Below are 17741 nucleotides of genomic sequence, written 5' to 3'. Positions count from 1 at the left end.
AATGCATCAACTACCTAATATCAAATCAATATCAAAGAAAATTTATGTTTATTACATATAGGTACACTCAGTTATATTTACTTATTACATAAATTTATGTTCACAAACAATACCGGATGTATAGTGATCGTTTCTTCCTAAATTACCCTTCAAAATTCATCCAAATGATGAACGCCAGTGAAACATGCATTACTACCGCTTGCGCTATGATTTTAAAGAAAGCAAATGCTAACGAGGGAAGAATCGCAGACCTATGTTTTAAAATAGGAATAATGTTGTTATTATAGTGACATTACTTAGGTGATTAAAAGAAACGTTTATAAAATATCATATTTGTAAAACTTCCTAACATTTTAAGTAGTCTAAAAAAATTGAAAGAAACTATTGGAAAACAAACGTTTTTGGTCGATGTTGAGACTCGTTCGCGCAATTGCCACGTGTTATCTAAATTACCATTTTGTTATAGAATCAAGCCGGTTCCTGAATTGCTTTGAATCAATTCAAATTGAAGTTTGAAGCCACAGGTGTCAAAGATTTTTTTAAAGGTTTTGTCGTTGGTGGGTGGAGGGGGGCGAAGCTTAACAACGACATAAATGCATAATAAAAAAGAGGAAAAAATCATACACGAATCTCTTTTGCACTCCAAATATTTATTATTAAAAGTCGCTTCGAACACGGTTACATGCAGCCCCGAAATAGTGAAAATCCATGGAAAGACAAGAAATCACTGCCACATGCAACCTCTAAAGCAGGGGTCGGTAACCTTTTGTCGCTCGCGGGCCAAAATAAAGTGTTACAAATCTTGGCAGGCCGCACATATTTTCTCAAGAAAGTTAAAAACTGAACGGGTGGCTGATGAATCACGTTATTTACACGAATCAAAGATTGAAATTTTAGACATTAAATCACGAGCGAACACTTGGACAACTCGTGGTTTTGTGGAAGTACTGTAGGCATTAATTATTGTTTTACCCTTTCTCGCTGTCGCAATAGTAGTAGTGATTAGCAAATTCCTTTTCATATTCGAAACGGAACTCATGCTTACGCTTACTCATTGTCTAAATTGTGGTTTGTCATCCCTAAAAACAGTATCCCTAAAAATTAGCAGCAACTATTGTAACTGTGTTACAGTTTGCGTGGAAATACAGCAAACCCCACCGTTAACAGAAACAGTTTGCCCCTCCTTTTTGACGGAAGCTTTGTACGTGTTATGACAGTTTATTTATTATAACCAAAGTTATGGCTTTAAGAAACTAAAAACGCATCTTAACCTAAACACAAGAACATGCAACATAATTACATTGAGTCACTAAGTATAGCCAAACTTAATTGGACTACCGTCTAATACTCGTAACGGCACGTAATTAATGCAGTAAGGCAAATGCAGTCCGTTGTCGCTTGACGATAATCAGTGATCACAACACAAAGAACGATAATGTAATAATGACGGAATATAAACAAAGTGTAGCACACTGCAACAGGAATAACTGAACTTAATTCTCATAACATTCTCCCCGTCTATATTTCAAAACCATAGCGTTCTGGTGGAACACCAATGTTAGTTCGAGTTGAACGACGTGTGGCAATCCTTTCATTATTAGCATTGTCAGAGCTAATTGGAATTTCAATTTTGAACTCTTCATTTCGGTCAACGTTGCATCCATCATTTAGTGGTGACGCATTAGTACTTGTTTCACTATCTTCGTCCATATTGAATTCAGGAGAAAAGTCTTGAGACTCTCTATCGTGACTTGAAGATCGCTGGGAGACTGGACAAGTCTCTTAACGATACCGTACTCTCCCGCCCATCAGAAAAACGAACTCGAGCATATGCGGGATTCACATTTTTCACATTTTTTTTCACATAATAAAAAAGAGGAAAAAATCATACACGAATCTCTTTTGCACTCCAAATATTTATTATTAAAAGTCGCTTCGAACACGGTTACATGCAGCCCCGAAATAGTGAAAATCCATGGAAAGACAAGAAATCACTGCCACATGCAACCTCTAAAGCAGGGGTCGGTAACCTTTTGTCGCTCGCGGGCCAAAATAAAGTGTTACAAATCTTGGCAGGCCGCACATATTTTCTCAAGAAAGTTAAAAACTGAACGGGTGGCTGATGAATCACGTTATTTACACGAATCAAAGATTGAAATTTTAGACATTAAATCACGAGCGAACACTTGGACAACTCGTGGTTTTGTGGAAGTACTGTAGGCATTAATTATTGTTTTACCCTTTCTCGCTGTCGCAATAGTAGTAGTGATTAGCAAATTCCTTTTCATATTCGAAACGGAACTCATGCTTACGCTTACTCATTGTCTAAATTGTGGTTTGTCATCCCTAAAAACAGTATCCCTAAAAATTAGCAGCAACTATTGTAACTGTGTTACAGTTTGCCTGGAAATACAGCAAACCCCACCGTTAACAGAAACAGTTTGCCCCTCCTTTTTGACGGAAGCTTTGTACGTGTTATGACAGTTTATTTATTATAACCAAAGTTATGGCTTTAAGAAACTAAAAACGCATCTTAACCTTAACACAAGAACATGCAACATAATTACATTGAGTCACTAAGTATAGCCAAACTTAATTGGACTACCGTCTAATACTCGTAACGGCACGTAATTAATGCAGTAAGGCAAATGCAGTCCGTTGTCGCTTGACGATAATCAGTGATCACAACACAAAGAACGATAATGTAATAATGACGGAATATAAACAAAGTGTAGCACACTGCAACAGGAATAACTGAACTTAATTCTCATAACATTCTCCCCGTCTATATTTCAAAACCATAGCGTTCTGGTGGAACACCAATGTTAGTTCGAGTTGAACGACGTGTGGCAATCCTTTCATTATTAGCATTGTCAGAGCTAATTGGAATTTCAATTTTGAACTCTTCATTTCGGTCAACGTTGCATCCATCATTTAGTGGTGACGCATTAGTACTTGTTTCACTATCTTCGTCCATATTGAATTCAGGAGAAAAGTCTTGAGACTCTCTATCGTGACTTGAAGATCGTTGGGAGACTGGACAAGGGGACAAGTCTCTTAACGATACCGTACTCTCCCGCCCATCAGAAAAACGAACTCGAGCATATGCGGGATTCACATTTTTTAGTTCCACTTGTTCAACCAAATCGTCATTTTTATGCGAACGAACGAATTTCCGCAGAAAAGCATGTTTTGATTCGCACAACCAGGTAGGCAATGAATGACCACTGGGAGAGCGGTGTTGGAAGTTGAAAAATAGTTCATGTGGAGTTGCATTGACTGCTGTGCAAAGCAAAGATCGGAGCGATTGAAGAGCTTTCGGTAACACATATTCCCAATGTGTGATAGGCAGATTATATGTACGCAAGCATAAACGCACGGCTTTCCATATGATTCCATTGAATCGTTCAACTTGGGAGTTTCCAATTGGGTGATAAGGCGAGGATTGACTGGTGGCTACACCACGTTTCAGCAGAAAATCCCTTAGTTCCGCAGACATAAAAGATTTTCCTCTATCAGAGTGTATATAACCAGGTAGTCCGCACAGAGCAAATAATTTTTCAAGGCAGCTTATTACTGAAGCGGAAGAAAGATTGGTGCATGGAAATACAAATGGAAATCTAGAATATTCATCGACAATGGTTAGCATGTATACGTTCTTTGTCCGCGATGGCAAAGGTCCCTTGAAGTCCATACTCAGTCTTTCAAATGGCCGCGTGGCCTTGATTAATGTGCCATACGGTGGGGAATAAAATTTCGGTTTAAGTTCCGCACATACGCGGCATAATTTACAAGTTCTTTTAACGTCATCAGTCGAGAAAGGCAAATTTTTCGATTTGACGAAATGTAGAAGTCTTGTGACGCCCGGGTGACATAAACCTTCGTGTATTTCTTGCAATGACGTGGGAAAAACTGATGCGCATGTAGAACGTGTTAAAGCGTCAGGTGCGGCATTTTGTTTTCCAGGTCGATATCTAACGTCGTAACTGAAAGAGGCTAGTTCCAGCCTCCAGGACTGAATTTTATTATTCTTTATTTTGGATCGACGACGGTTATCTAGCATGAAAGAAACCGATCGCTGGTCGGTCACGATAGTGAATGGACGTCTTGCCAGAAAATGGGCCCACTTTCGCACAGCTTCAATGATTGCCGTTGCCTCCTTTTCTACAGCGGGATAAAACCTCTCGCTCTTCTGTAGAACACGCGACTAAAATGCCACTGGTCGCCCTCCTTGATTCAGTGTGGCTGAAATTGCAATCTCCGATGCGTCGCATTCTACAACAAATGGAACATGCTCATCAATTGAGCTCAAAGTGGCATTTCCGATTTCTCTTTTTAGTGATTCGAAGTCTTGTACTGTAGCGCAATCTAAAGGAAATGTTTTCGCTTGGCGGAGTCGTCGCATTTTGTCTGAAAAGTTTACAATCCATTTCGAATAATATGCAAAAATTCCAATTATTCTTTGCAGAGCGCGACTATTTGTTGGAGGTAGGAGTTCTCTTAATGGAGCTAGGCGTTCGGGATCTGGAGCTACTGAATTATTACCCACTGTATATCCCAAAATGTTAATTTTCCGTACACTTGATACTGTTTTTGCATCATTTAGTGTTAAATTGTTTTTCTTAACAGTATCGAGAAATTTCTTCACATTATAGTCATGCTCCTCTTTTGTATGTCCAGCTATAGTTACATTGTCGAGGTATGGAAATGTATCTTTCAGATTGCCTTTTTCCACAATTTCATCCATTAGCCGCTGAAAAGCTGGTACTCCATTGGTCACTCCAAATGGAATACGATTGAATTCCCAGAGTTTACCATCGCCTTCAAACGCAGTGAAAATTTTATCTTGCTGGCATATTGGAATCTGATGATACGCGGATTTCAGATCGTAGGTGGAAAACCAGGAATATCCAGCAAGTTCGTTAACCATATCATCAATTCGCGGCAATGGATAGGCGTCTAGCTCTGTATAAATGTTTATCGTTTGTGAATAGTCTATGCACAATCGTCGTTTTGAGGTCAATGGGTCCTTCACAACTAAAGGCTGTGCTCTCCACGGCGAAGAACTTGGCCTGATAATTCCTTCGTTGTACATTCTCGAAACTTCTTTAGCGATGAATTCTTTGTCTAACGCGCCAAAACGGCGAGATTTGACAGCTATCGGATGACAATTTTTCATGAGATTAGAAAATAACGAAGCCGGGGTGTAGTTTGCAGCAGCTAAACCACATACTTTTGATTCATATTGAACTAGAAGTTCAGGACGAGAGCCGTTAAAAGGGAAAATGACTCTTTCATGTTGTCTTTGAAAGTCCTGACCGAGCAATAAATCACAACAAAGACCTCGAAATACTTTAAGAGGCACTTTGGTATATGAACGAGTACCAATTATCATATCAGTTAAACAGGATCCAATAGTAGTTTCTTGCAGATGCTGGACAGCCATCACTACATTTTCCCGTGAGGGCAAAATTTTCAAACGTAGCATTCTCGCAGTCTTTTCGTTTATAAAAGAGAGAGAGCTTCCGGTATCTATCAACGCAGTTGTATTGCGACCAGCTATGACAACTGGAAGTGTTGCCGGCAGTAAACACCGTGGTGCTGATTGCACATCGTGGACTGATGGATTTACTGACGCCGTTATAGATGAAGAGTCTTCAGATTTATTCATCTTTGATCGGCAAACTTTGGCAAAGTGGCCTTTTTTATCGCATTCGTAGCAATTGGCATTGCGTGCGGGACAATTTTGACGATTGTGGTAATTATATCCAAAGAATATACATTTTCGCCCTGTTATACGGCCAGTTACTATACCTTCATTGTCGAAAGAGGTTTCGGAAGTGGCCAATGCCGAAGGTTGCAATTCGTCGATTCGAGATGCTTCATATGCTGACGAATTACGTTGCGCCAGATCAAGTGATGAAGCTTGTGAAAACGCTAATTCAAGAGTCAAGTCCTTGTTTTCCAAAAGACGTTGTCGGATGTTATTTGACAAAATACCATTGATAAAAGAATCACGTATAAGTTCGTCGCGGTACTGCGCGGCAGAAACATCTTTAAAATTACAATCTTTACTTAGATTACGCAGAGTTTGTAAAAATTCGTCGATGGATTGACCAGTTTGTTGCTTTGCCGTAACTAGCAGATGTCGTGCAAATATTTCATTCGGCGTCTTGACATATAAGTTATGTAGCACTTCCATAGCTTTACTATAAGCGTCCACATCTTCAATATATTCATAAACATTGTGAGATACTGAGTTGATTAGCCTCTTGAGTTTATTCACAGACTGGCCCTCTTGTACACTCATCTCTAATTCTTCAATGTAGTTCTCAAATGTTTTTCTCCAGTGCTTCCATTCCTTTGCCGCGCTTGGAGAATTCAGATTTAGGTCAAGTCTCACTGGTTTCATCGATGCATCCATATTTAAGATTTTAGTTTCTTAAATTGTTATGACAGTTTTATTTATTATAACCAAAGTTATGGCTTTAAGAAACTAAAAACGCATCTTAACCTAAACACAAGAACATGCAACATAATTACATTGAGTCACTAAGTATAGCCAAACTTAATCGGACTACCGTCTATTATAGGCTTGCACGTAATTGACAAAAATCAATTCCGTAATTACGGCAAAATCAATTACGTAATGACCCCGTAATTGCGATATTTTTCCACGCATTTAAACCTATCATAACAATCAATTAAATCCACTTCTCTTCCGAATGGGACATTGAAGTTGGGTTTCCATATTCTTGGCAGTACTACACGCCGTCGGCAGATGTTAAAGACAAATATCAAGGAGTGAATTCAAATTAATTTTATTCTGATTTTTATATTTTGTGTTGGCTTTGGTTTTCATTTATCACCTTCGCAAATTAACCGTCCCATTTTTATGCGATCAATTTTATTTTATCAATACCGACACTGGTATACGGATATTTATGGAAACGATAGTTTTTTAAAACCACCTTAGTGCTGAATAAAAATTACGGGTTTCTAATTTATTAACTAACGACGAGCGTATTCTCTCGTTTGATTATACTTGCGATTTCCTCGCGACGAAGACTTGTTTTTGCAGCGTCTTCTGCATTATCCGACATTATTGCCTTGTTAGCATTTTATAATAATAATTATTGATGTCGACTTATTGACGATATTCCGATTACCATGCTTCATTTTACATTTAATCATTTCGCGGACTGAATGTTTATAACATTATTTGCGATAAATTTAGATCAAATATTATTTATTTGAGTATAATTTAAATATGGAACTTATATGATATGCCTTCTCCGAAAATACAAAGTTATATCGCAAAACAATGCATTTTGTGACATTTATTTTACACTCACGACATTTATTTGCTAACTCAAGTCGGCGATCCTATCGGCCAAGATTGACACAAGTTTGGTCGAGTGCCGGTGGTATTCAAGTCGACGATAAATCAAAATAAGTTGCCGCATTTGGTAAGACAGTTAATCATATACGGCCGAAATATTGAGAGGAATTGTGAAAAACATCATGAGCAGGGCCAAGTCCGGACTGATATATAACGATAAAACCGTTAACAGAAAACATAAGATTTTGTAATAGAAAATGGATCTCGCACAGAATAAACACACTGGCTCATATTTGATTATATATGATAGCAGTTAAATTTTTAGCGGTCCGCGAGGAATCCGTCGTTTTGCTGTTTCTCTGCCGTCTCAATCGCTTTACCGATGCCGAGGAGACGAAGTTGCGTTGGTTCATTACGCAATCTCTCTTTTGTCGTCATATTGCTATTTGATAAGCGCGACATTAATTATCACGGCGAGGTATTGGTGCGAGTGATCAATCGCTCTTTTCGCTTATTTGGTTCCAATTCGTCGCGAAAGCTCTTCGTTAAATTTCACAAGATCGTCGTGTTGAAAGGTTATGGATATAATTCGTAACTTCCCTTCCGTAACTCCAAATAATTACGTAATTCCGTAAATCCGTAAATTACGTGCAAGCCTACGGCGGTCTAATACTCGTAACGGCACGTAACTAATGCAGTAAGGCAAATGCAGTCCGTTGTCGCTTGACGATAATCAGTGATCACAACACAAAGAACGATAATGTAATAATGACGGAATATAAACAAAGTGTAGCACACTGCAACAGGAATAACTGAACTTAATTCTCATAACAGTACGTAAAACAAGAACAAGTCATCCATGTTTTCAATAAAAAATAAGCACGCAACTCAAAAAGAAGCAATTTTCTTAGAAATAAGCACATCGTTACTTCACAAGACACGGGCTACAAAATAAGCACAAATCTTAGAAATAAGCACGATATGGTAACCCTGTATAATTGTATTCAATTTTTACGCGCTGCTTACTGAATAGTAACTCGTGAGGAAGTAGTGATGTACTGTACGAAGGGCTTGTCAATGTGTAGCGGGAAATTTGCAGTCTCGTTGCATTTTGTACCACTGGTATAACAATGTTTTGTAATCAAGTAGTGTTAAGTCTTGGGAAGTCTGTGTGACATATAATGACGGTATAGATAAAGTACAGAATTTGCATACAAATCGCACGCTCGGACACTTCGTTTGATTACTCGTAGACAAAATGACCACCACGTTTGGCGACGAGAAAGAGATGGGATTTTTCTGTGTGTTGTTTACCCTTTTGTTTTTGTGATTTGATTTGATTATTGCTCTGTTTGGTGATGATTGCCCCGAACGTGAAGGCATGGAAGGCATCGTCTGCCACATTTTCAAATTGCCAATTACACTAGATTGGCTTATAGAATAGTTTGCTCCTTCAGATGAAAAGTACAAGGCTTTTTGTAAGTTCTGCAGGTGGGAATTGAATTCTAGGTTATGATGTTAGCTTCTTCGATATCTAATATTACTGTATTATGGTTACTTTTCATTAAATTCGATGACTTCATATCTAGATGTATTTTCTAGATGTTTTATTTTTCAATCTGGATGTTTCTAGATGATTTTCGAGGTCAATCTATATGTTTTTAGTCAGACAAAAGTGGCAACCCTGAATCCTGCGGCACTTGCGACGGTCATATCACATAATTTAATAAATGAGGTATTGAAACTTGAACACGAGTGTCATCAGAGGGTAATTAAAATAAAGAATTTACTACGCAGTAGGCGAAAATTAACAAAGATGCAGAAACTGTGGGTGAACCTTGTCATGGTTGTTAAGTCGTTGATAGATACAGAGGTTAAGAATCAATCGATGCAAGTAATCGAACCGCAAACCGGTCAGCATGACATCGCAATCGATCTCCTGTACCCGAAGCCTACATGCGAAATCCTAATTGTGGCTGTAGAGTGTAGATTACAGAGACAAATTAATTGTGGTCTCAAATTAGCAAAATACAGGAATTACGACCAAGTTGAAGGATCGCAGACCAAGGGAGTGGAGTTCGTGACTGGCAACAAATTATTTCGGCTAATTTAATGCCGGTGCGAAAAGACGGGCCGAGTCTTCTTCTTGACGATCAAGTATTGGTTCGAAATAATACAATAGGTGAATTGAAATGAAATTTGAGAATTTTAAAAAGGGAAGGAAGTCAAAGCGCTGTTTCCCAATCATCGGACTGATTTCAATTGCAGCGGTATATAGCTCCTTTGCATGTTCGTATGTCAAGCCGGATTTGGTCCTGAATGATCCGATAACTCCCAGAGTTGAAGAAGTTGTATTGTACGATGCGAAGTTGTAATGTAAGATGCATTCTGATTGGTGTTTTTTGAGTTCTATTTCATTCATGGCACAGGCTCGGAATTATTTATTTTATATACCGCTGAAATGACAATGTTATATCACATTTGATTTGACAATTTTTTGTTTAGGTCACCATCTCAAAATATGTCTTGGAGAGAATCATATGTAACTGCTAGGAAACTCTATCGTGCTCAAATAAAGTCATTTTTCAATCGTACAAAACGGTTAGTGATACGCGGGCACCTGCTACATTTTATAAAGTGCTTCATTGTTTTCTACCCAGTTAATTGCATACGGCGAGGTAGTAGGAATAGGCAGCGAAACAGTAGAATCTTCGAATTGCAACACTAACATTCGAGATCTACGTTAACCGATAGTTGTTATATGCTGAGCTTTATTGGACAAAAACATTGCTTTGTTGAATGACCTGACAATTTTATTGGTTCTGTTCTCATCTGTAGCCTCAAACCTCACTCTAATTGTTATACTAATTCAAACGCCATCTTTAATTTCAAAAATTTATAAACTGGAGAAGCCTCAAGAATTTAAGTGAATATTTGTATATTAGCCTCAGCCCACAGTATACCACTTATGCAGGAATACAGACGAGACGCTCAAATTTACCTGGCAGTGTTTATAAGCCTATTTATGCAGTCAATTTGTTTTATAATTTTCATTCATAATTTTAGCCCGGAGTCGGAGCCAAAAAAATTTCAATGTGGAGTCAATGGCAGATTTACCCGAATTCGCAGCCTGGATATAAACATTATACTACTCTGCTTAGCACGAAATCCATGTTCTGTAGCAACTAAATATACAAGTAAGCTACAATAAGTAATTGCCAGATATTCAGTAATGATTTAGAATTTCCTTAGAATATTTAACAACAAATCGGCATCGGAAGCGTATTTCCAACTAAATGCATTTTCCGTTAGTAGGTTTCTGTGCATATATACATTTCTTGATTTCTGAATTCGCCTTCTTTTTTTAATTTTGCATAGTTAAGATCCTAAATAATTTGAATAGTACAGAAACCAATTTCACAGTCAGTTAACATCGTTTTATTTAAAAAAAAAAGGTTACTGAAATATATACATGAATTACTCTGGTTTGGGATTACAGCTGACACCTCGACAACCCGGAATATTCGCCATGAAGCAACAAATCCACTCAAGTGCAAAAGAGACTGACGCATAAACTGCGTAGTTGCCTGATCCACAATCACCTCCCCAACTTGTAGCTCCGTACAACGTTACCTTGCCGTTATCTTCGCAAGTGAGAGGTCCGCCACTAATAAGAAAAAATTATGTCCACGGGAATATATATTTATATCAAAATATATCGACATTTTATTTTTGCAAAGATTCATAACGATCGACTACAACGCAAACCAGCACTGTGCTTCTCTCTTCCGTTAACCCTTACTATACAATCTGTTATCATACTTTTTAAATGAAATAGAAATGCTCAGTAGCCTATATATCTTACCTATCGCCTTGACAAGTATCTTGTCCCTTTTCTGTTCCAGCGCAAACAGCTATTTCCTTTTTTAGCAATTCTTTGCTGTATCCCAAATTCTTCTCACACGCTTCCGGATTTCCAATTTTAAGTCTGACTTGTTTTAATTCATTATCCGAACCTGTGCCTTGAGTGAAACCCCATCCCACAGCCCAACACCACGACCCTGTATCATTAAAATATAATTATATACGTATTCAAGGCAGCTAAAAGCTAATATATACTAGTCTTACACGTTTTTGCCTACCGTGCTTTCGTTCCGCTTGGTATTTCGGAAGGCATGCTGGTTGTACTTTATCAGAAAACTTGATTTCTTTTTTTGTTGTTAGTATTACTAAATCGTAAATAACGTATGGAAATGTTACCCCTTTATGATGCCAACGTAGTTTTGCGATCTGCAAACATATGATTCATTCAAAACCTTTATACAGTGGGGATAATTAACAGAACAGTTAGCTTACTTCACTTTTGCCTTCTAAATTTAGCAGTAAAAACGAATTAGGTAATATAATTATCATAACCAAGCATACTAAATGATATAGAAAAAATTGATATGACAGTGATCTAACAGCGAAATGCCCACATAGAGCGATGGGACTCAGTTGGAATGGAAAGTGGTTGGAACAGATAGAGCCATCAAACGTGATTCAATACTAATGTTATGTACAAACCTCATATTGTTCTCCTTTGACGTGCATTTGATCATGTTTTCCTATAAACAATCGCCAGTATCTATTTACATCCACTTTAACCTTTTCCTTGACACCCGGGCCTGAGTTTGAGGCGAAGCAATGTAATGCTGATATTACATGTTTTGGTGAAACAATTGTGGCACCACATACCTGAAAATGCGCGAATAAAGAGTTCACTCTTCTTTTTTACAAAAATTCTCCGAGAAATGAGCATCCACGTTTCAGATTTTGAAAAATTGAAATGCAATACAAAATATAAAAGTAACTCGGGCACTTTTTTCGGGTCGATTCGGGAATTTTGAATTAGGCTCGTGCTGCTTGACAATAACAAAATATATTTAACGTCAGTTCGTGTAAACCTCTGAGCTAGTTCAAAAGCAACCTAAAAGATTTCAGATTGTATAATACAGAGCTAGATAGGGCCGGCATATATTTATTGATATTCGATAATATTTATCTCACGCTATTGAAAAATTCTTCGCCTGAAAATATTGCATCCCGCGCCATTACATTTACTGTCCATGGCCAACTATGTTTCACTGCTTCTGTTCCACCTATCCAACAAAGAATTAAATTTATTTTGACATATACACAGAAGTGACAAGGCAGAAATGGTTAGTAGTGATAGCTCGTAACGTCTGTCTAGAAAGCCTCTCATCTAAAAAGAATGACAAAGAAGAAACAGACATTAAACTGATCACAACGCACCCACGATTCGTCCTGTTTTTAAATTTGGTTTGACTTTTGGAATGCCGCATTTAAAGTCGGTGTTGACAATTGTATCTTCAGGTATGATGTCGACAAGATCCTTGACTGCAAATATGCAATTGAAATATTATTAAACATTACTGGAATCACAAATAAATCGCTAACGGCCGATTGCTGGACGTAACCTACATGTGCGATAAAAAGGAGAATTAGAATTGTTGTTCATCATTATACCCTCCCTCATTATAAAGCGTATATTCTCTTTTCAAAAATATTCAAAAATTAAAAGTGGATCGATACATATTTTGCATATTACGTATATGAAATTACGATGTTCACCAAGTTTTGTCGTACGCAGTTTATTGTACAATTTCCATATTCACGGAATCGGTAGACTTGAGAAATTTATTTAATCATGATTCAAAATATTGCATTTTTATGATTCCTGTCTAATAATTATATGTACTTTTCAGTTTAATTCTCTGCACGACATGCTCTTTACGATTTGATTCTGAGCCATTGGTATATGAATATTCACAAAACTCACATGGATATTCTCCTTGAGATATCGCAGTTGAGCCACCTCCTATTGGAAGTGATCCACCAGAAGTATCACCAAAACCCCCAGAAGTCGACCCAAATCCAGTTGTGGAACCAAATCCATCTAGGATGAAACACCAGCGCAATTTATTCATGATTAAAAATACACTTCTGAACATTTATCAGATCTCATAAATTTATTCAACAAAGATAAATGAGTTCAATAAAACTGCGTTTATTCTCTTTTAAATAGATAAAGTTATGTTAGAATATTTTTCAATCAATGGTTGGGTGTGAACCTTATCTTATTTATAGAAAAATGTACGTTGAAATTATTTACTGTTCACACTGTAAAAAAAATTTCACCTTGTTTAGGATGCAACAAAGTTTCATTACTTTCTGATACTCTATAATCTGATAAAAAATTGGGCTGAGGATGATTCCGTTCATAATTATTTTTGATGGAATTCATACGGAGAACTTAGTAGTTTTACGCCTTTATCGCAATTTTCCCTTTTTTGTTGCTGACAAAATCATACATACTTGCCCCAGCATTTATTCCAGCAATTTGATTTGTTGACCCTGTCCCGCTTGGAGATGGAGCCACACTAAAGCTTGAACTGACTCCACTTGTTGCTCCCTGATCAATTGTTGAACCACTTGAAGGTGAAGTTGGCTTTGGCTTTGGCTTGTAAGGTTTGTACACCCAGTAGCTGATGGTTTCTCCGGCGGCTAGATGGGGGCCTCCACTACTCCCGTTCGACGATGCTGAAGATGATGCGGTTCCAATTCCGACAGTAATTCCCTTATCTGCCAGCGAAGTAACAGTGCCAACGCCGGTCCCAAAAGTCCAAGTTGTGCCATAGCCGGATGCGATGAGTGCCTCCCATCCAGTAAGATTTTGAGTATTGCTGGAATCAGCGTCAGATGTTGTTTCCGAAATAGATGAAGAAGATCCAGTGTCAATACTCTCTCCACTTGATGATCCGGCACCGGAAGATGAACCGACCGATGACCCAGCAGAAGATCCAGAACCATAGTTCCACCCAAAAGTCGACCCTGAACCAGCGGATGACCCGGAGGATGTACTAGAGGAACCGGAACTAACAGATGAGCTTGGCGATCCGGAACCATAGTTCCACTCATAAGTCGAACCTGAACCATCAGATGACCCGGAAGGTGAGCTAGGAGATCCAAAACCATAGTTCCACTCATAAGTCGAACTTGAACCATCAGATGACCCGGAAGGTGAGCTAGAGGATCCAAAACCATAGTTCCACTCATAGGTTGACCCTGAACCATCAGATGACCCGGAAGATGAGCTTGGAGATCCAAAACCATAGTTCCAGGTAGACCCTGAATCATCAGATGATCCGGAAGATGAGCTGGGGGATCCAAAACCATAGTTCCATCCGTAGGTCGACCCTGAACCCGCAGACGATCCCGAAGATGAACTAGGAAATCCCGAACCATAGTTCGATCCGTATGTAGACCCTAAATCAGAGGGTGATGATCCTGTCCAAGACGTGAAACTCGATTCACCATACGACGATCCGTACAATGAATCGGAACCAGATGTTACCGTTGACGAAGAAGTTCCAAAACCATAATTGGGTCCGGGACTATATCCAAAAGATGACAAGGAATCGTAAGATGATGAGCCAGTATCATGGGTTGATCCAGATGTGGAGCCGGAATTCCATACTGTTGGACTATAAGATGGCCAATTATATCCGGATCCCGTATTGGTTGAACTTGATCCATACGGCGCCCACGATGACGGCGATGTGCCGCCATAATTAGAATTGTAGCTGGATCCATAGGATGATGATCCGAAACTTGAAGCAAACGGGGACGATTCATAGCTTGAACTACCGTACGAAGATGGTTGAAATCGATTAAACGCTGGACTATCGTGATCATATTGCTGGAGATTAACTAAAATGAATATTTTCGAGTACATATGTGAACAGAGAGGCAGGTATTAAAAATACAAAAACCCTTTTCGGCTCAAACGTTTTGAATGCATTCAAATTATACTTGAAAAAATGTGTAAATTTCCACAGCTAAACATTGAGTATATATTTTTCATTAAAATACCCGCGGTGTGGAGATAACGGTTCACGATCACTGAACATATTAATGCCGTTGTTTTAATCAGGCTATTCCTGAAATAATATTTTTCATGAAAAACCGTCTCGTTATACAATTTAAACTTTAATTGCATATCGTGTATTACAGCAAGCATGTTGTAAAAACGAAAAATGGATTGACAATTTTAAATTATTCAATGCATTTTAATCTAGAAATTAAGATTAGTCATCGAGCGACTCAAATAGAATTAGACTCTGAAAAAGACTCCGAAGTCGCGACGTCCTGTCACTGATGAATAATTTAAATATGTACATAAATATTACCATTTCCAGTTTCGGATATATTGAAGCTATAATCTGCCGAATAGTTGTTGTCAACTGCAAAAGTATGCATTATTATACTTCGATATATATTGGATGTGACTTCTTTTAAAAATTGACGTAACATGAATCTATTCTAGAGCATAGATATTTGTTGGATAAATTGAGTATGATAAATGAGGTATGAATGAATCTGATTTCATTTCGATGACTTTTGTTCGGTGAGATTGAATAACATCAGCACAAGACTAAGAATTAAGCCTTTACTACGCATCGTGAAAATACAATACTGAATAAAGCCTATAGTTAAACATATAGTCAACTTAATATTATATGTAGATTTTGATCTGCGCCAATAGAAATCAACAAAAGTTCACTAGACGAAAAATAGCAGACCAATAATGGACTTACTTCCATCAGGGCATGATTGTTTTCCAGCGAATAGGAAAATAGCAGAAGTCAAAATGAGTCCATCCAGAACAAAAAGGAGTATCCCAATTTGTTTATCTCGGGCTGCATTCTGTCCTGCATGTAAGAGAGAATAGTTGTTGTTTGTGCTGCCGGAGGAGGCTATCAACACTTGTAAATTGAAGACAAACACCATATGTGAGAATTGCAAATGAAACGAATTTATAAAGTTTTAACAGAGTTGGAGCCAAATTTTGGCATTGGCAAATTTACATTCTTTCTATAACATGGGCCTACAATCTACATCATGCACCTTACTAATATTACAAACTTAATATCACAAAACATGTATCCACTTTGCCGAACAGAAATATTTTGTATTATGAATATTAATGGCGATGCTTGAAATACAAGATAATCAGAGTACGCAGCAAGTGATTTGGCTCGAGATCACATCGAAAACTGATCTTATAACTGAGTTGTAAGCAGTTTGTTAGAAACATGTCGACCCACGTGATACGACCTGATCCAAATATTCATTTTCAACAAGACCCTTATATACTGTATATATATTATATACTTTTAGCGGTTTATTTAACTCATTATATAGTGAAACATATAGTGAAAACAACCATTTAGTTGTGAATGTCAGGGTCACGAAATATTATATTTTAGGTTAAAATGCACGAATATATTTGAATATTAGAGGAATTGTGCATCAGTATGTGCAACAAAAATATTCCCCTGTATCGTCGTTTTGATAAAGCATTCTCTCTATGCTGCAGCAATCTGACACCTGCCATTCAATCGCGTACCATGTGATCTTTTTACTTGTTATCGTGACGTCATGTACTATATTTGCCCATACAGTTTTGTGTAGCTCCCAGAACTTTGGTAGTTCATATAAAGACGCTCTACCTCCAATTCCAAATCTCAGCCTACCTCTGACAATTATACTTACGGAGTTATAGACATAAGAGAAGTAAATTTTAGAAAATAGTATTGATTGAGCTTCAGAGTTGAAAATCTAGAAGTCATGGGGATCACTGCGAGTCTAGTGATGATATGCAATTAGAAGTTAGAATGTGAAAAAAGTCATCATGATTACAACTGAATTGTCACTAAGTGGTTTCTTCAATGTATTATTTGCTTACTTACCATATTTAGCCCCGGGATTTACAGGTTTTCCATACGGTTTCGAGCTCATGTTCAATAAAATTGTTGCAAACTTTACTCTTTTCCCGATTACAATACTGAGATTGGGCCTTTGAACATTTAGTATTCAATTATAATAAATTGACTATGACGTCACAAATGCATTGGCGCTAGCTTTTTACGAGCGACTGTACACTGTATGAGTCCCGGATGTTCATATTTAACCAAGAGTAGAGGAAAGCGGGCGAGGCAGGATGGTCATAAATTAGGCTAAACCGTGGCCTCTCGTCCGGTCTATGAACGGTGTGAGTCTGTTGAAGTTAGTTCGGGCTTGATTCGAATGAACCGCTTGATTTGATTAACCCTTTGGCAATCGTCGGAAGTGGTCGCGTTTCGTGATATTGTTTTTATAGAGTGTCCGTGCTAATGTTGCCATTTATGGATACATTTTTTTTTCAAATCGAATCAAAAATTTTCGAATCGAATCTGAATCTGTTAGGCTTTTTTTTATTGTATGCGTAGGTTTCCGGAAGTCACTAAACGCCTAAGCCCAAATATAGAAGAGAAAAACTTGACAATGGGATATA

General features: G+C 37.9%; 1 protein-coding gene across 1 annotated transcript; it reads right to left on the bottom strand.

Moving 5' to 3' along the window:
- Positions 1–10764: 10764 nt before the first annotated feature.
- LOC120346822 (uncharacterized) lies at positions 10765–17258 on the bottom strand. The gene is made up of 11 exons (XM_039416654.2): positions 17158–17258; positions 16003–16116; positions 15595–15648; positions 13721–15115; positions 13185–13301; positions 12638–12742; positions 12392–12483; positions 11909–12079; positions 11485–11632; positions 11208–11403; positions 10765–11009 (listed from the first exon to the last, which is right to left on the bottom strand). Exons 1-11 carry the CDS (start codon positions 17204–17206, stop codon positions 10820–10822), a joined length of 2631 nt encoding a protein of 876 aa, XP_039272588.2. The 5' UTR covers positions 17207–17258; the 3' UTR covers positions 10765–10819.
- Positions 17259–17741: the final 483 nt, after the last annotated feature.

Source organism: Styela clava, chromosome 8 (assembly GCF_964204865.1).
Source record: "Styela clava chromosome 8, kaStyClav1.hap1.2, whole genome shotgun sequence".
Classification (NCBI taxonomy): Eukaryota; Metazoa; Chordata; class Ascidiacea; order Stolidobranchia; family Styelidae; genus Styela; species Styela clava.
Note: the sequence above shows the minus strand (reverse complement) of the source record. Positions and strands in the feature narration are given on the sequence as shown.